At 34.1% G+C, this 21,059-nt stretch overlaps 2 protein-coding genes across 2 annotated transcripts; both read right to left on the reverse strand.

The window, feature by feature from the left end:
- Positions 1–2,158: 2,158 nt before the first annotated feature.
- On the reverse strand, positions 2,159–7,268 carry LOC114418813 (pentatricopeptide repeat-containing protein At1g02150-like). Its single transcript, XM_028384332.1, has 2 exons — positions 6,765–7,268; positions 2,159–3,813 (listed from the first exon to the last, which is right to left on the reverse strand). Exons 1-2 carry the CDS (start codon positions 7,164–7,166, stop codon positions 2,575–2,577), a joined length of 1,641 nt encoding a protein of 546 aa, XP_028240133.1. The 5' UTR covers positions 7,167–7,268; the 3' UTR covers positions 2,159–2,574.
- Positions 7,269–18,514: 11,246 nt separating this feature from the next.
- LOC114420385 (protein MAIN-LIKE 1-like) lies at positions 18,515–20,825 on the reverse strand. The gene is made up of 5 exons (XM_028386294.1): positions 20,478–20,825; positions 19,700–20,359; positions 19,399–19,596; positions 18,774–19,322; positions 18,515–18,691 (listed from the first exon to the last, which is right to left on the reverse strand). Exons 1-5 carry the CDS (start codon positions 20,823–20,825, stop codon positions 18,515–18,517), a joined length of 1,932 nt encoding a protein of 643 aa, XP_028242095.1.
- Between the last annotated feature and the right edge of the window lie 234 nt (positions 20,826–21,059).

The following is a 21,059-nucleotide window of genomic DNA, read 5'->3' on the forward strand; positions in this document are numbered from 1 at the left end:
TCGAGTGATCTTAGACTCAGTTCCCTTAAGTAAAATATTAGATTTGAACCTTGTGAATGAAAAAAAAATATAATTGAACGAAGAGACTACACTAAAGATGATTAGTCATATTTTCTAAAAAAGAATAATTATCAACAAAACTGATAAATACTATGTAGAAATGTTATGCTAATAAAAAAATTATAAACAAATGAATAAATTACACCAATTACTCTCGAGGTTTCGTAAAATTCTACAAATACTTCTTATTTTTTTATAACATTTACAATAACCTTCCTTATAAGAAAATACGGTATAATATTTTTTAAAAATTAAGAAAAATTATTGTAAAGTTGATAAAAACATAAAAACTCTGTGTAAGTAAACAAAACCTCAAGTTAGTGAAATTTATTCTATTTTTTTCTCCAAATTAATCCATAATGTATTTGTGTATATATTCCCCTCCATGAACGTAAAAATGTGCATGCAAACTTTCGTCCTAATCCTTCGAATTAGAAGCTTCCATTACTTTAGTTCTTAAATTGATAAAAAAAAATTACTTTAATTCCTAACTTTATATAATGGCATTTACACTTATCCTTTTTGTACAAAATGATAGTAGAAAATGAAGTGAAAACCCACTAAAATGAATGATTTTATGCAACGTTATGACTAAAGCAAGGCCTTTACTTTCTGTACGCCCATGGTTGCTCCCTGTACGCCCCAATTTTGTCAATATCCCAACATTACCCTTTTGTTATTTTTACCTTTCCTTTCTTGAACCTTTATCCAGAATAGCTCTGTCATCCTTCACACAACAGAATATCATTTCAAACCAAGGTTGTGTCACGTGAATCTTTTCTAGCTCCATCAATATTCCGCATACAACTGATGTTTTCAAACCAATGTTGTGTTGCGTCGCCGTTTATGTAGCTTCGTGCATTGTGTGTGAAACTCCTTCCAAGTAGGTAAGTGGTTGTTTTCGATCTTCTACTTGGTTCGTTTTGTGTTCAAGGAAAGAAAGAAATTGTGGCTAAAGGTTTTGGAAAAAGATTTGTGTCACAATTATGGAAAGGTTTTTTCGTAAAGAATTATTATCCAGTTCTAGAATGGCTCAACATTGTTTCTGAAATAGCCACTTTGTAAGTTTTATACTATCTTCCCTGCGATTCTATTCAAGAAAGTGAGTTTTAAGAAAGCTATCTAGGATAAGAATTTCAGCATAGTATTACTTTCTAGAACATCTCTTCCATAAACCGTCAAAAACCTTTTTCCATAATGAGCTTCTGGAAAACGTTTTCCATAAAACTCCTAGTATACTTTTGGAAATCTTTTTTCCATAACACAGCTAATAGACATTTGTCCATTACATTTTCCAAATTAAGTTTTCTTTTTAAAATTTGAATTGCTTGAGTTTTTTTTTTTTTTTTTAAATACCTGCTCAAAAAGGACCAGTAAGCCATAAATTGTTAGCATTTGAAAAGAGAAATAATGGAAGCCAATAAACATAGTTGTGGAAGACCTTCTTTGTGGAAGTATGTAACACATGTTCTAGAATGATCATTCTGAAATTATATGTTGTTAACACCCATTTCTAGAACAGGTATTCTAGAACCAAATAAACACAGTTATGAAAGATCTATTCCGAAAATATGTAACACGTTCTGAAATGGTCATTCCTGAATTGTATGTTGTTAACACACCCATTCTAGAACATGTATTCGGGAATCAAATAAATATTTATGGAAGATCTTTTCCGAAAGTATGTAACACGTGTTCTGGAATAGTGATTATGAAATTGTATATTGTTAACACACCCCTTTCCAGAACAGGTATTCTGAAATCAAATAAAAACAATTATGGAAAATCTTCCCCGAAATTATGTAACACGTGTTCCAAACTGGTCATTCTGAAACTGTGTGTTGTTAACACACCTATTTCTGGAACAACTATTCCAAAATCAAATAAACACAATTATGGAAGACCTTTTTCGAAAGCATGTAACACATGCTCCGAAATGGTCATTCTGGAATTGTATGTTGTTAACATACGCCTTTCTGGAACATGTATTGCGGAATCAAATAAGATAGTCATTACGGACAATTTTGTCCACACACAAGTATTGGGGCATGCAAGAAGTAACGGCCAGCAAATAGAGTAAATGGTCCAAAACCCAATCCATCATTCATGTCCTCATTATATTGAACCTAAAATACTATAGTTTAAACACAAAACACACTCACATTTAAAAAGACAAGTCATACAAATCGTACACAAGGATGACCACAGATCACGTATATCAACATCAATTCGTATGAAAAGCAAAATATCACATACCATTGTGACATAAATATTCCAAAGCAGCTACCACTTTCAAGGATGACCACAGATCACATATATCAACATCAATTCGTATGAAAAGAAAAAAATCACATACCATTGTAGCATAAATATTCCGAAAGCAGCTACCACTTTCTAACTCTTATGATGAGACATAGAATCCAAGAAACTCTAATGAGATCATATTTGACGAAAATTCCCCTGTATGTTCTAGCAAATCATTTTCCACTAGTAGAAAGAAAAAGAAATGAAGTATCAAGAGCTACTACCGAGTTGGTTCAACAAGTCATTATCCATGTTTTCACTGTCAACAGCATCATCAGTTCTATCAGCTGTATCAATCTTTGGCAATTCATCAGATGAGCCAATGAGAGATGCATAAACTTTACTTTTATTAAATTTTGACTGCCTCAGAAGTCCAATTAAAACCTCAGCACTTTCCATGTCATCTTGCTCTTGACAAAGCTCAAGGAATGCAGACAAGTATGAGGGCTTTGGTCTCCAACTCTTTGAACCACCAGCAGCCATAAAAGCTTCTTTCAAGCAGGACATGGCTTCAGAAATCCTCTTATCTGCAATGTGGCCCTCAGAAAGAATCTCCCATGTATTTGAATTTGGAATGCAACCATCATTCAACATCTGCTCAAAGAAACTCAAAGCTTTATCTGTGTCGCCTTTCTTAACATACCAGCCTATGAGAAGGTTTCCAATTCTAGGATCATAACTTGACTTTACTGAAATCCATTCCTCATAGAGTTTTTCTGCAACCTCAATATCATCCAATTTAACCAGAGAAGAAATAATAGCATGGTATCCCAAGTTTGGTATACTTGGAAAAATTGATTTGTATGTATTCCACACACGACACACTTCGTCTTTCTTTCCAACACTTCCATATAAACTCAGAAGATAATGAAAAGGTATTCTATCTCGACCTTTAATTCTACCCTCAACCTTTCTTAAGCACTCTTCTGCTTTTTCATTCTGATCCATCCTAATGTACATTGAAGCCATTGTGCTGAATGTAGACCAGTTAGGGATAATGGAAGGATCCTTTTCCATTTGTTCAAACACTTGTTCCATCTTTTCTACTGATCCTTGAGATCCACACGAAGATAACCAGATATTATATGTATAGATATCTAGCTGTATGTTTTTTTCCATCATTTCAGAAGCCAAGATATCAACTTTAGCATATTCATTAAGGTTCATGTACAGAGTCATCATTACATTAAATGGTAGTGCATGTATTACATACCCTTTACTCCTCATTGTATCAAATAAAGATTCTGCCTTTTCCTTCGATCTAGAATGCACATATACATTCAACAGGGCACCATAAGTCTTCTTATCTTTTAACTTATCTTCCAGACTCAGAAAGAATGCTTCTGCACTAGAAAGTCCACGAACTTTTGCTATTAAATCTAACTGAATTGCTGCATCACTCTCAGAAACTCTAAACCGCTCTGGTCTATTGTTCATCCAATCATATACCTGCAACATTTTCTCATTGCTTTCAGAAAATTGTACATGGCTGATATTAAGACATTTGAAGCAAATAAGTAAACATAATCAGAAATGGTAATTGATTTCATAATTCATAATTCCGTAGGAAGCATGCCATTAAATATAGTGGCCTAAAAAATGGTTTTCCAGATTATGCAAATTTTACTTACAGTGTTTGCAAATCTAGAATTAACAACTAAAAATGTTGTTACAGATTATGTTATTGTATATGTTCATTTATCCCATAAAACCAAGTGCCCTAAATAAATAATAAAGAAAGAACAATTCTGATATAGCTTCTACAGAATCTATCAGGTCTTGTTGTACTCTCATACAGCTCACCCCTACTTCTTACCCTGGACTATCTTTTGAAACATGCTACAATTTTCTAACAATGCCAAAGGGGGCAAAGCAATCCTTGTTTCCTCAGAGTGAATGATAGTCCAATGATGTAAAAACATATACAGTTCCTCCGCGCCATTGACAAAATAGAATTCTAGCTAAGAATATTATATTACAGCAATTAGAACTTACAAATATGGGAAAGAGAGCAAGAAAAAGGTTGAGCAGGGGGGGCGAGGGGATTTGCTAAATTTGTGGCAAAGATATTGGATGTTTCCTTGCATCCAATAAGATAAAATTACAAATGATAGATGGTAGGCAAAAGCTTCTTCAGGAAACCTTTTTTCTTTTGTGAACTGTTGTGGAAGAAGGAAACCTCAATTCACAGGTTTTTCAGCTCCTGCTAATGCTCCGATATCCTTGGAAAGTTTATGTGAGAAGGAATAAGAAACATACCCAGACTCACTAGGCCTGCATTATTAATGTTTGTATAGCATTTATGTCTTTAGGAGGTTATGGATCTGAATTAGTGTGTCTTTAGGAAGTCATAGAATTGTGTGGTATTTTATATTCCAACTTGAATCACATGCAAAACTTAAATCAAATGGCAATGCTGTATAATGAAATCCACTATCATGAACAAATAGCAATGCTATATATTTCAACTCAGATGCTATTTAAAGCTGGTTATTAACTACTGAACATGAAGAATGCTGCCTATTTACACACAAATGTGTAGAATTAGAATATACTCATGTCATGTCACAATGAAAAACCAGAAATGAATCAAGCTGTTAATCACCCTCAAGGATCAGGATTCGTAATAAAAGAATGCCATCTAAATTCTAAACTAGCAGGGTCCAAAGAAAATCAAAATTCTTAACACAAAAAAGGGAAAAATCCTTGAATATTAACCATTCCTAAAGCCTAATGAAACAAACACAAACAGCCAACATTCCAACCCTCCCACCACTCAGCAATTGATTATATATACTAACTAAAACAATCTTTACCATCTATGTATAGTTGTATGGCCAAGATTAACTCTTTTTACCTCGTACTGAATATGCCCTATGAGTGTGTTGTTACTATATAATTTGGTGGCCACTTGTGTTGCTTTAGTCCTTGAAAGTGCATAACTATACAAATCAGTCACCGAAAATGTTAATTCAATGATAAGTTCACCTAATAATTTCACCCTTTAAATAACTATTTTGTATTTGTAGACACCAAAACAACACAAATTGAGAACCCCCCCGGGCGGTGCCAAAAAGAAAAGGTTTTAAACATCATACTTCACCCCAAACAGCCAACACGTGAATCCTTTCACAAAAAACACACTCTACAGTCACATAACACCATTCAAAAACTAACCATTTGGTCCTCATAGGTGCCATTATTCCTTAATTAGTTTCAAAGGTTATTATGTTTCTTAAGGTTTAGTCCCCATATGTCCTTATAGGTATTAAAACCTAATGGTATGTTTAGTCGGAAGGAAAGAAAGAAAAAAAAAAAGATAATGATGTATTTTCTTCTATTTGTTTGGTTGGAGAGAAAAAGGGAAAAAAAAAAAAAAGAAGAAAAACAAACTCTACAAACAAAAATTCAAATTTCTACCTTGTTTTCCTTCCACCCTACCAAACAGACCCTAAGTTTTTCTCATACAGGACTAATTCTTATTCATTCCTAAATGTCAACTATGGGACCAAATCAAGGCTTAAAATACGGCCCACAAACCCAATTTTCACCACATTGGAAAACATTAAGGTTTTTTAAGTTTCCACAACCGCAATTTCTCACAAAATCAATAATCGCAACAAAACCACGACCACAATTTAAAACCAGGGACCAAATAATTAGTTTTATCAAAAGAAAAACTATAACCTGTTTGGATAAACTTCTCTGCAAGCACTTTTAGGAAAAGAAAAATAAGTTAGCTTCTCCCTTATGCTCAAATTAGCTTACCATAAATTCATTTGTAGAAGCTCTCTTCATTTAGCTTCTCCAAAAAGTGATTAATAAGCTAAATTAGCTTACGGGAGAAGTTAATTCATTTTTCCTTCTTATATGGGTCGGGGATAAATTAACTAAATTGGCTTTTGTGGAAGAATGAAAAATGCAAAGCTAAACTAGAAGTACATATTATATAGAGAAATTTATCCAAACAGAAAGCATATATCAATGTTTCTTCAGTAAAAAGTAAGAACACACAAATGAAAGGATAATCTTGAAGATAGAATTTTACTCTATGCATGAGCTAAATTAGCTTATGAGAGAAGTTAATTCATCCTTCCTTCTTATTTTCTCCTCCTAAAAGTACTTACAGAGAAGAGTTTATCAACATTTCATCAGTAAAAAGTAAAAACACACACAAAGAAAGAGACCCAAAAGGTCATTTTTCACCTATGCATGAACTAAATTAACTTCTGGGAGCAGTTAATTCATTTTTACTTCTTATTTTCTTCTCCTAAAAGTACTTAAAGAGAAAAGATTATCCAAATAGACAATATATATCAATATTTCATCAGTAAAAAAGTAAAAACACGCACAAAGAAAGAGACCCAAATGAAAGAAAGTTTTCAAGATAGAATTTTGACCTCAAGGGCTCTTCGAAATCTCTTGTACTTCCTCAACTCCTTAACGACTCTTGAAAGCTCCCATTTGGTGAGGTGTCTCCCTTCGTTCTCCCACTGGTTGAGCACCTCTGCGGACCCCACTTGGGGGTTTGGATTGAGCGATATCCTGCGGTAGACGTCGTTCCAGCCCACGATGGGGCGGCGCTCGTAGTCGACGGTGCCGTAGCTGTGTATCTTGGAGATGGAACACGTCGTGACCACCGAGAGGCGAGGGTGGTAGAAGCACAGGCTCTGCGTGTGACCGTGGGTGATAGTAGAGTGCTTGAAGAGGACTGAAGAGGAATAGGAAAGGGAAGATGAGAAAGAGAGAGAGAGGGTTTGGTTGTGCAAAGACAAAGAGGGTTGAATTCGAAGGAGACTCATCTTACTTTCTCTGTGTGAGTGAGAAATATGGAGCTCGGCAAAGTTTGAAAATACAGAGTGAGAAATAGGTTAAGAGAGAATTGAGCTCTATCGTTAGCTCTATCGTGCACGTGATAGGGAATAGGGATGTGTAGAACTTACGGTTTTTTTTTTTTTGGTTGTATTTTTATTTTTAAGATTAAATTACTAATATTTTTATTTTTTAGTTTTTATAGTTTTAAAGTGATTTTTTTATTTTTATAATTTAGATTTTAATTCTTTATAATTTAAAAAAAAAATTAGTTCTTATAGTTTGTATTTTAATTTTCTTTTAGTTCTTTTATAATTTGAAAGTGATATTTTTAGTCCATGTATTTTAATTACTTTTTAGTTCTTATTAGAAAAAAGTATAAAAATAATTAATTACAAATTAATTATAAATTATCAATTATATTTTATTATAAATTATCTTGTGATAAATTAGTTATGAATTACTTGTTAATATTTTTATAGTTAATTGTAATTGATAATATTATTTATATTTTGATGATAATAACTAAAAGTAAATTAAATTATAAAATAAAAGGACTAAAAAAATTATTTTCAAACTATAGGAACTAAAAAAAATACTTTAAAACTATAAGGATTAAAAGATTTATATAAATTAAATGAGTAATTAAACTTATTTTTAATTACAAAACTAAACAAATCTTTTTCAAACAAGAAATAGATTGAAAAATAAAAAGTGGCGGCAGTTTTGTAGGAAAAAAGAATCTGTGGAGAAAAAATATGGTAACCAAGAAAGAATCTTAGAAAATCTCTAGAATTAAAGTGAGATTGTTTGATGAGTGATATTTATATATTCTATTTAAAAGTCATTTAAAATCTATTAAAATCTATCTTAAAAAGTAATTTATTAAAATTTTCAAATAAAGATAATCATAAAAATAATTTCTTGTAATTTTAACTTTTAATCTTACAATTTACTTATGATTGGATTCCTAAAATTAGATTATGATTACTTGAAATAATCAAAAAATGAAAATTTGTTGTAGTTTAACTTTTAAGAACCTAAAGTAAAAAAAAAAAAAAACTTTTAAGAACCTTATGAACTAGATTAAAAAATATATCAAAGTCTTAATTACTATTTTTTTTCAGTTTGAATACATAACTAAAAAGTTTCAAATAATTCGGACACTTATTGATTAATTTAACCTTTAAAATTCAAGTAAAAATAAGTAACTATTTCTTCTTATATTATAAAGTAGTAGTAATGATAATAATAGCGTAGTGGTATTTGATAAGCACTTGTAAATATATTGGGACTAGTAACCATGTTATAAGCTCACCCAAAATTTAGCACTAGCTTGAACCCTTATTTACACGATGTGTAACATTTGGATTAGCACATGCTATTTGACAAATAGGTTAGTAGGAGTAATTGGATTCCACTGTAAGAATGACTATTTACTAAATAATATATACATCAACTAATATGTTGTTCCGAATGAAATAGGTTTGAATCTCTTAAAAAGTTTTTGTACGTATTCGAATTAGTCATTACAAAAAAACATATTATGCGTCTAATAATATATAGAAATCGATTATTTTTTCACACAATTGGTCATTTGTCAATAATATTGGTTAACATTAATGAAAATCGATCAATATTTGTGCAGACTGTCAAATTGGTTATTTGACATAATTATAAATTGGTCAATACTACCAAAGATTTTAAGAATTCTTTCAACATTGATTACTGTGTTATTTATGCTTCAATATTGGACTATCTTCACATCAACCACAACAAAAGAGAAGCATGTAACAGCAAGTTTCACACTTTACAAAAGGAGAATACCTTATCTTCTTCTGTGTGTGTTTGTACATGTTTTGATCTTTTATTTATTTGAAATATAAATTGTTTTTTATTTATTTATTCATTAAGAATAAAAAATTAGCTTTGTTTAAAAAAGAACCACCACCACTAGGATAGCTGAAAGTAATTGAGAGCATTTGTTTATTTATATATTTTTTATTCATGACATTTATTTATTTATATAATTCAAGGACCAAAAGATTATAAATAAAAAAAATCAAATTGACCCACATCAAGTGGCGGATGAAAGTTGAAGTAGTATAAATACATGTTCACCTACCTCTCTCTCTATATATATATATTGCAGTTTAGCGCCATTCCAAAACATCCTTATAATATATATTAAAATGTATTATTTAATTTCATTATAATGTATTAGTTGCTAATCATGATTAATATATTAAAAAACGAATTCTTGAGTTTCTTATAATAAATAAATAATTGTTTATCTTTATAAAAACATGAATATTAATTAATAAAGTTGGCGCCGCCAGTTTATACTTGGTTTTAAAGTAGCCGTTAGAGAAAGGAGGGAAGAGGAACACGCGCCTAATGCCAAACCCGCCTTTTTGAAAATCAACCAAAGAAAGATAAATAAAGACCATAAAAGATTGCCTCTGAAACAAAGAAAGAAAGGGTTTTGTTTTGTGTTTGTCAAGTTGAAACTTGAAACGAAAGAAAGAATGATAGAAGGAAACAACAACGAGTTTCATGGCACTGTTATGGTGGTAAGAGATGGAGCAAAGAAGAACACAGGTACTAATTATTCTGTGTCTCTCAAACTATTTCATTTTTAATTTGAAATTTTTTACTTTTCTCTATTTCATGTTATTTTTTCTTTATTTCATGTTGATTTGGTTATTAGATATTTGCAAGTGTTTCAAGTATTCATGATTCACATATTCTCCTTTTTATAACAGCTTATTTCTTGAAGGGGTTGCAAAATATGGCAAGGGAAGTTGGAAGAGCATTCCAGGAAATGTTGTTAAGACAAGAACCTCAACCCAAGTTGCTAGTCATGCCCAAAAGTATTTTCATCGTCAGCAAGCATAACAGAATGTTAATAGCAAGAATAACACTCATCATGATCACCCATAGACAAAGTTTCCTAACAATGTTGTGAATCTGGTTGCTTCGATGTTGCAGTGGAGGTTGAGTTGCCTGCAGAATCCCAAATCAATCACTCCCTACCACAGAACTACACTTCATCAGCATTGTCTGATCAGTGCAAGAGATGGACCAAAGAAGAACACAGGTACTTATTATGTCTCTCTCAACGTATGTTTTATTTTTCTATATTTCATGTTATTTTTCTTTTTGTTTTGGTTATTAGATATTTGCAAATGTTTCAAATATTTTGGTTTTGATGACAAGTTATTTCTTGAAGTGCTTGCAGAATATGGGCAAGGGAAATTGGAAGAGCATTTCAAAACATGTTGTTACGACAAGATGCCCAAAAGTATTTTCTTCATCTGCAAGCCTCAATCAGTAGAAATGGAAAGGGAAAAAGAAAGAGCATTTATGACATGACCTTGCAAGATCAAGATCTAGTCCCTCAGTAAAATGTAGAGTTCCAAGTTAAAAGATAAAGTTCATGCATACTGAGAATTGAATTTTTATCACTAATGTTTAGGTGGCTTAAATGTAAAGTGGAAGATTGCATTTTATTAGATGAACCTAAGTTGAATGGATGCATTGGAAGTTGTTTTTATTTCAACTTCCAAGAGAACTTATTTATTATAGTTGGTGACAATCTTCACTATAAATAGAGAAGAGATTTAGTGGAGACACAACACATGAGAAAAGAGTGTGTGAGAAGAGAGATTGTGAAACAAAGTCACTTTCTTGAGAGAAAAGTGTCTTTGTGTGAGAGTGTTATCATTTCTTGTAACCATTGAGCAGGGTACTCGGGTTTGTAGAGTGATACATTATTTGGGGTGAGTTACAATCTTGTAATCATTTTTGTGATAGTGAAATACTTTGAGTCGGTTCCATGGACGTAGGCAAGAAGTGTCGAACCACGTTAAATTCTCGTGTTTATTATTATTTTTCCTACGGTGTAATCTTTGTTGTATCCTCATGATCCTTTGTGGGAGTGGGTAATTTTATTTGTGAGAGTGTTGATTACCCAACAGTGGTATCAGAGAGTTGATTTCCCAACAGTGGTATCAGAGCTATGGCCAAGAACACACAAAGGTTTGAGATATTGTTGTTTGATGGAAAAATAAATTTTATGATTTGGCATAGTACTATTCAAGACCTTTTGGTGCAGCAAGGTCTTGATTAGGCGTTAGAAGATGAAAGACCGACTTCTATAAATGAAATCAAGTGGACTAAGATCAAAAGAAGGGTTGTGAGCATGATTCGGTTAGCCCTTGCTCCCAAGATAAAACACAACATGTTGAAGGAGACAAGACCAAAGGCCTTGTGGGAGAAGCTTGAGAATATCAATGCGTCAAAGTCGCTAACCAATCACCTTTGTTTGAAGATGGAGTTGTATCAACTCAAAATGGAGATGGGAGGAGATCTCCATGACCACATCAACAAGTTCAATCGGCTAGTAAGTTAACTGTTGAATGTGGATGATAAATTCTCTAATGAGGAGCAAGCGCTCTTGTTGTTGGTCTCACTACCAAAGTCTTCCAAAGCTTTGGTTCAAACGTTGCTTGTGGGAAGATCAACTTTGAATTTGGATGAGGTGACTGTCGCTCTTAGAGAAAATGATGAGAATTGAAAATGTTGATGATGAACACAATGCAATAGCTGTGATGGAATCTGAGCGAGGGAGGAATCATTCAAGGAGACATGATGGTCTAAGAGGAAGATCAAAATCGCAATCGCATCCACAACGAGATATGAGTAACATTCAATGTTACTATTGTGGTGAGAATGATCATGTGCAAGTGAGGTGTAAACAAATGAAGGAGGACTTGAAAAAATTAAGAGATATGAACAAAGATGGCGTCAACTCCCAAGCTAATGTAGTAAAAAGTGTGAAAGATGAGGTTCATGCATATTGAGAATTGAATTTTTATTACTAAGGTTTAGGTGGCTTAAATGCAAAGTGGAAGATTGCATTTTACTATATGAACCTTAGTTGAATGAATGCATTGGAAGTTTTTTGTTTCAACTTCCAAGAGAACTTATTTATTATAGTTGGTGATAATCTTCACTATAAATAGAGAAGAGATTTAGTGGAGACACAACACATGATGAGAGAGTGTGTGAGAAGAGAGATTGTGAAACAAAGTCACTTTCTTGAGAGAAAAGTGTCTTTGTGTGAGAGTGTTATCATTTCTTGTAACCATTGAGTGGGGTACTCGGGTTTGTAGAGTGATACACTATATGGGGTAGGTTACAATCTTGTAATCATTTTTGTGATAGTAAAATACTTTGAGTCGGTTTCGTGGACATAGGCAAGAGGTGCCGAACCACATTAAATTCTCGCGTTTGTTATTATTTTTTCTACAGTGTAATTTTTTTTGTGTTCTCACGATCCTTTGTGGGGGTAGGTAATTTTATTTATGAGAGCGTTGATTAACCAACAGTGGTATCAGAGCGTTGATTTCCCAACACAAAATTGGGGTTTGTTTACAAACCTTGCAATGCAGCAACGTGAAATGCATCACTTAATCCCTCACCACATTAACCAACTTCTATGTCCAAGCCCTGCAATGTAGCAGATAAATCAACCTCAAGAACTAATACCATTGAACCCGTAAAGTTATTATGTCTCATCAAAGAATTTGAGAAGGCATGTTACTTCCAAAAGTAACATTTCTCCCATTTCAGATAGGTACCCCTCGTTATAAGTGCCTACAACCCAAGTAACTCATGGGTTCAAGACACATCTCATTTCTTCTACCTACGCCACATTGCACAAAATTTACTTCGAGGTAATTCAAACCGTAAACATTTGAAGAAACCACTCATGCAGACTGGTGAGAATCTATACTATTTTATTTCTTCGTTAAACTTTACTTTGAATCAAATTTCATAACGTATTAAATTGATTGAATATTTACAAGGTACGCATACACGGAGAAGATGCACTAGCGGCATCTTGGGGATATCTGTGCGAATAAGCCAAGTGCAGTTAGATGGCTTGAATTCCATGTTCAAAAGCACAAGACATTTGTCGGTGTTATCGTTGGTTGAGGAGACGTACTTCAAGTCCGCAAAACTCTTTGCTATTAGATGGCAACAAACCATGATCAACAAGAATCAAATACGCACATTGTTAACGAATTCGACAGACACAACCACACATTTATTGTAATAGAGACCCAAGCCCCACTTCAAACACCCAGACCATTTGGGATGTTTAGGGTCATGTTACAATCTCAAAATTGTGATTGTGGTGAATATCAGGCTAAACAATTACATCATGGCTGCCAGTAAATATGTCAATGTTGATCCCATGAACTATGTGTCATCCTTATTCACTTCATAGAACATTTGGCACATCTACGACAACTCCTTTGGTTTATTGTCACACAAATTAATGCGAGAAGAATATGAAAGAGATCAATAGGGTCTTGATCCAAGGAAAAGGAGGAGTGCAAAGGGTCATTTTCAACTTACATTCCTACTATGATGGAAGAAGAAGAAAATAAATGGGAAACTAGAAAAAAAATGTGGAATCTGCCGACAACAAGGTCATAACAAAAATAATTGTTCCAACTTACCTTTATCTTCATCTTTCCCTTAGACATATTATTCTTTATGTATTTTATTTATGATGTAATGTTCTTCTATAAATAAATTGTTAAACAAGAAATATTATCATTTTTAAAAAAATTAAATGACATAAACAAAAAAATTATATTTAATAAAATAATAATATTGAAAGTTTTAATTTTTTTTATCAATGCAAAAATAATATTAAAAAAAACAAGTCAATAATTTAAAAAAAAAATTAAAATGTTAACTAAAATAATTTTAATTTTTTTAAAAAAATTAAATTAAAAAAAATAACTCGTTCAGAAGTCTGGTTGCCAAATCCCGACTTCTCACTGTCCCAGCAAAGTGGTGCAATTTAGGCATTAAAACGAAAAGAGGTGTATTTTGGGATTTAATAGGAGAAAGGGTGTGTAGTTTGATAAAAAAAATCTTGCCATCTTATCTATTGTTTCCAATGGAAGTTCATTTTCCAACGAACATTGCGGGTTCCCAATGGGTATAGTGGGACACATATAGGGTGAAGAATTGGTGGCACCGGTCATTCAAACTCCAATGTGGTCAATGGTGTAGTTGTAGTGCAACGATGCAGTTTGATTGCATGTTCCCAAGAAGGGAACAGTACAAGTGACACACTTTGTAGGTTGTCACCAGCGGATGTGATGTCAACTAGTGTTGTGTTTTGTGTATAAAATGGTGTTGAAGGAGGAAGGGTTTGTGTTTGTGTTTTTTCTGTCGGAGTTGTGTTTGTGTGTGTATTTTGTGGTTAGAGGTTGTTGTGTGTGTTTTACGATGTTTGAGGGTTGTTGCTGTGTGTTTTTGGGGCTTGGAGACTTGTTTGGTTGGTATTTAGGTGAGTCATCTCTTTCTTTTACTGTTTAATGTTTTTGTAAGTCTTATTTTTTGTTGGTATTTAGGATTTTAAGTATATACTAATTTGTTGTAGGGAAATTTTTTTTTAAAATTATTGTTGTCAATTTTTGTCATAAAATATGAATTACCAATTTCCTTGGATGAAATTTTGGGATTTAAAGTATACAGTAATTTGTTATAACATATAGTAAGTATTATTTTGTTGACTTGCCATGTTTTTATTTTTTTTATTTTTTTCGTAAGTGTTGTTGATTTGTTATATTGTTATTTTGTGATACTAATTTTTTAGTTGATATTTTAGTAGGAAAATATAATAGGAAATTTTTATTATTTTTTAGTTTCTAGAAAAATAATGGTGTAGGAAATATTTTTGTTGAATGTTATAGTATGACACAATTTCTTTTTAGGTTGTAGATAAAAAAATTTATTTCAAAATATTTGATATAACAATGGCAATTTAGTTGTATGTTGTAAAAAAAAATTTTCATTGCAATAAATTAATAGAAATTTAATGTTGTAGAAAAAAATATAGTTGTACAAAAAAATTAATAGAAAATTGTTTTTTCCATTTTATTCTTTTTAGAAAATAAAATATATTTGTAAATTTGTTTTGTATAGTAAGCAATTTATTCAATAAAATATTAATTACGAATTTCTTTGGATGAAATTTTAGGATTGAATATAATTTTGATTATGGTGGAAGTTACAAGTGCATTCTGATCCGCATGATGAGTCTCTTCTAGAAGGCCCATGTGTCACAATCAGTTTGGAGCAACAAACTAGTTCGTGTTAGGAGTAAAGCAAGCCCAATGCCAACAAGGCCAAGGTCATCAAGGGCAACAACATGATGAACAACAATTTGAACCTATAGTGGTTTCGGTTCAAATTAGGGATTTATTGGAGCAAGCTGGTTTTCTTGGTGTTACATAAATCCTTTTATTTCCTTTATAATAATCACTTCATGTCGGCACTTGTTGAGCATTGGTGGAGGCCAGAGACCCATAATTGGAGAGTGCACGATTCAGTTGGAATGTGTGGCTGACAATATGGTTATATACTCAACCCATGAGACCAAGCTCTAATACCAACTGAAATATCAACAATCTTGCTAGAAGCGAGGTTGAATAATGTGTTAATCAAAGATAATAACTTTTCACAAATAAAAACTTTTATCACCGGTCTAAAAAGATAGATGCAATAGTGTCATCCACTAATTTTTTTTTTATAAAAAAAAAACAAGTTTTGATGAAAAACAAGGTTTGATTGTCCAGTAATGATAAAACACGATTTTCACAAAGGTTTTTCGGGTAAACACTTGGTGAGAAATTGTATCAAGATAAGCTTAAAAGAATACTCAATAGAACTGTTTAAGAGAGACGTAAAAATACTTGGTTTATAATGATTCACTCAAATAAAGTTACGTCTAGTCCTCCTTTACACAACTTTAAAAGGTTCTACTAATTAACACTTTGATTACAAACAAGTATTTTGTCATGTCATTCTTGATTATACAAGTATTCTCTTTGTCACTCCTAGCACACCCTTAGACTCCCTCTGAATCTAAGACCACCAAAAGTATTGTTTAACACTGAATCACTCTTGGCTTTCACAAACAAAAGTTTGAATGAATACAATGATTCAACAACACTCAAAAATTGGATAAACAATTAAGCTCAAATACAAATAGCTTTGATTAGCATGGGGTAAAGAAGTTTAAGTGTTGAGTATATTGTCCACTAAATTTGTAGAGTTTCGCTTCAAAGAACTTGTGCTCGTTTTTCACTAGATTATTTTTTTCAACTCTATTTCTTAAGCAAGAGATGCCTTTTATAGACTTCTCTAAAGGATTTGTTGTGGAGTCAATGCAAAGCCTTGATATGACCATTGTCTCACAATTGGAGACGAAAACACGTGGCACGCTCTGAATGGTGAGGATAGGAATAAAGGTACAAACAATTGTATGTGCTTCTCTTCTACGACAAAAATGACCTTAAGGAATATTTTGCAAATACCTTCTATTCTCCTTTATTCTATCATTTCCTTAAATTTCAAATGTTAGAAATTCAAATAAAGAGAGGTAAAACTGAAATTCAAAAAGTGAGATTGTGCACTTCCATTTGTGGCCAACTTTGTACTTTAGTACCTTGTTGGAGATCACGTGTGAGGATATAAATAAATGTATAAGTGATTTTAAGTCTAGTGGACGTAAGTAAGAATAGCTCAGTGTGTAAACACTGGTTTTCACAATAAGTGAACACGATTGGTTTAACAGCACGTTGGACGCTAAATGTATCTTAACAAATCTATTTTCCACTTAAGAGTGGACACACACTTACTAGAGTTATAGATGTTGATATAATAATAAGTAAACTCTTTTACGAAGTAGGTCTTGTTCACTTCACAATAACTCATTAGTTTATCAACAATTTATATTTTTGTAAACATAAAAACCTAAGGTATGATAGGTTGTCCAGTGGTTAGTAGATCGTTCAATTCTAACAGTATATTGTTTGTTTTGTGTTCAAGGAAGAATCACAAGGTTGTCCACCATTTCAATGGGCAGGAAGAGGTGTTTTTGCCTTCGCAAGAGATAACGAAGAATGGTGATCTCATCATCATAAGTTGTAACTCTTTTTAATTAACTCTTCCTACTTGGTCTCTCCATCCCTAATATTCATTCCCCTATTTGTGTTTCCACTATTTGCTTAATTTTTTTAATAAGTGAAGTAGATCTATTGATGATAAATGACCACAAACAAGACTTCGAAGATGCAATACAAATGGATGAATTCATCCCCCATGTACCATATAATTCAGAATTAAACCCCCATGAACCATAGCACAAGTGAAAGATTAATCAAATTTCTTATTCACGGACCATTTTTAGTTATAGATTGTAGATGGTAGTTCCAGCCCCCCGATTGTGATGAACATAGCTTGTGACAATAAGTTAGTACAGGGAGATGAAAAAGGATTTATGGAGTTTGTGTTAGACAACACAATACGTTGCATTCCTATACAAGAAAGTGGTTGTATCACTGCCATCTAATATGGATTTCAATTGGGCCAAGTATGGGCTTTGGGCAATCCTTTTGAAAAGACATCGAGTGTTGCTAGGTGCACCCAACATTATTGCTGGTGCACCCAGCATTCTTGATAAATGCCAAAATTGTCCTTGCTTAGTTTTCCACTTCCGGATCAGCTTGATCCGTAAGTTGATCCGTAAGTCTCTTCCGGATCAAGTTGATCCGAAAGAGGAAAAAAAATTATAATATACTTTTAAATACAACATATTTATTTATAATATAATTAAATCTATTTTTAATTTTATTAAATATACTATATTTATAAATATTGATTTATTATAAATAATTAATTTTTTAATATATATTTTTAGAATAAATTTTTTTAGAAGATGATATTAAAATACTTACTCAGTCCCATTATAATTATTGTTTAAGGTTATTTTATACATATTAATAAAAATCAATAAATACATAAAATATAATATTATAAAGAATTAATCATATCATTATTAATATTTATAAAGAATATAAAAAAAATAATTAGTATTATATAAAAAATTAAAATACTAACTACTTTACAATACATTTTTTTACATGATCATTAGTATAAGTGGGAAAATTGTAATTATAAGAGAATTTAAAAATATTAGTACGTTATATACGATCTTAGATAACGAATGATGTCCATTTTTTCAATTTATTATTTTTTTTACACCCTTTTCAACTTCTTTATTTCAATTATATTTAAAGTTATAGCACGCGGGTATATAGACACAAATGGAATACACAAACAATGAAAATAAATAAAACTAACATTAGTAATGAAAATAAATAAAACCAACAATACTCATGAAATGAGTTCATGTACAATATTTGTATATACAAGGAATATCAATGTAAAATATGTATATAAACTAAGCCTGATCAGTGCGCCGCCTGTGTCTACACCTAACGTATACTAGATGGTCCTGTGTGACACTCCTGGCCAATCTGAGGCATTCTTCGATCACCTCATGTGTCGATGAGCCAGGCGTGACCACCCCTAGACTCAGATGGCGCTCCAACCGCTCAACAATATCATCACAAACTTCCTGTTACATACAAAACAAACTAATTACACAAATTATTATGCAAATATTGAGGTAAATGACGTAAATTATTGGTATTACTTACCACTACATGTCTGGGCTCCTCCGTAGATGTCGAAGATGCTCCTAGCTCCGGCACGCGAGGGATATCCGTCTGCGGGGCCTGAGGGACGACTTGGGGTTGCGGGGCGTGACCATGAGGTAGAGGATCCACTGCGTGGCCTGGTGTCATGAAAGGATGGGAGATGCGGAAGAACCAGTCGATGTAGTCACTGGAACACGCCCCTGGCACCACGCACACCTCACCTGCAGGTACGATATGATCCTCGTAGTGCATCCACCTGTCGTATATATCATCATACGAGACCCATGAATCGACAGGAGGAGCAGGAATGGTCTGCGTGTAACCAAACTGCCGCACGACCCTCTCTGGTCGGTAATACACAGCAACAGGCCCCCAGCACAAGAGACCGGAGTAGCATGATCTGACGTGGAAGTCCCGGACCTCCCGATGCTCCCCATATGGGATCCAACAGACATCCGGAATCCGAAGTCGGTCCAGGCGCTCCTTATACAACGGCGTGCGAATGCTCTTCACAGGTCTGCGTGTAACCAAACTGCCGCACGACCCTCTCTGGTCGGTAATACACAGCAACAGGCCCCCAGCACAAGAGACCGGAGTAGCATGATCTGACGTGGAAGTCCCGGACCTCCCGATGCTCCCCATATGGGATCCAACAGACATCCGGAATCCGAAGTCGGTCCAGGCGCTCCTTATACAACGGCGTGCGAATGCTCTTCACGGTCTTCTTCGTCGCAATCCACCTGCACGCACGCGGAGAAGCCTCGTCGTAGTCCTGATCAGCGGTGGACTCCGCAACTGAGGGAAAGTGCTCATAAATCCAGCACTATAGATGTAACATTCAAATTATAAACATTAATAATGAAAGTGTAACAAAATTTAAAGTTGAACATTGTTTAGCCTGAATGAATGAAAAACATATTTGTTACCTGCAGCAGTGTGATGTAACCGCCAAGCTGTCGACTGTGGCTCAGGGATGCATCGTTTAGCTGGTCGTACATATGAACCAAAGCAGCCACTCCCCAAGCGTACCTATCTGTCATACTGAGGTCCTGAAGGGCCTCCAAGTAGACAACATGGACATTGGTTGCACTCTTGTTAGCAAACAGAGTGCAACCCAGCAGGTGAAGAAGATATGCACGAGCCGCAGCTGTCCAATGACCTGCCTGGCATCGGCACTGATATACATCACATACCCATTGCAGGCGTACGTACGGTCCACGACACTGGATTGTCTCAGCCCTAGCAGACTCTGGAGACACCATCAGCAAGTCCACCAGCATCTGAACCGCATCATCCACGTGCAAGAGCTCAAATGCGTGAAAGTCGCCTATAATGGGAAGATGGAGAAGAGAGGAGATGTCGTCCACTGTGATGGTGAGCTCACCCATTGGGAGATGGAAACTAGATGTCTCCCGGTGCCACCGATCCACAAACGCGGACAAAAGTCCCCGATCGCCGGTGTCTACCGAACACGCGATCAGAGGACTTAGTCCTGTACTAGCGATGAGTCCCTCAATGGCAAGGACAGGCCTGCCTAAACTATGGACCTTCCTCCCATGCGAGGATAACTTCAATTCAGGACGCTCCTGAATTGAAGTATAAAAGGAACGCAAAATTCGTTAAAATTATCATTTAAAGGAAAACTAATAGTATAATTTACAAGTAACTAAAAATAAATAGTATAAATATCTCTCCCGTCCATACGCTGCAAGCAACGTGATCCGCATACGCTGTAAGCACAGATGGGTCGCTCGGACCACCCGGAAATCCCTGAGGCTGATCCTCAGCTACCTCTGCGCCTGCGTCCGCAGGAATGTCCACAGGAATGTCCTCCATAGCAGCTGGTGCCTCCATCGGGTCATCCTGAACGTCTGGGTCAGGGATGACTGGCTCATCAACATGATCCGCAGTCACAGCGACTCGCTGCCTTCGTGTGGATGCAGTAGGTCGTCGACGCTGTGGAGCATCATCGGAATCATCATGATCTCCTCTGCCCACACCTCTGCGAGTGACCTGACCTAAGGCACGACCTAATCCTCTGGTCCTAACCATGATCTGTAAATGAGTACTGCAAAATCAATCACTCATTTCATTTTCTCAAATTTCAAGCATTTGGTTAACTCAATTCAATTACTCTAACTTGCTGAGCTTTATGAATCTGACAAACAATGGTCAACAAATTTGTGTTTGTGGTCAACAACATCTCAAATGCTTAGTGGTATTGACCTTGATTCAGCAAGGTGTTGTTTTATGATTGACCAAAGCTATTTTTATGATTGATGTGTT

Source organism: Glycine soja, chromosome 7 (genome assembly GCF_004193775.1).
Source record: "Glycine soja cultivar W05 chromosome 7, ASM419377v2, whole genome shotgun sequence".
Taxonomy (NCBI): domain Eukaryota; kingdom Viridiplantae; phylum Streptophyta; class Magnoliopsida; order Fabales; family Fabaceae; genus Glycine; species Glycine soja.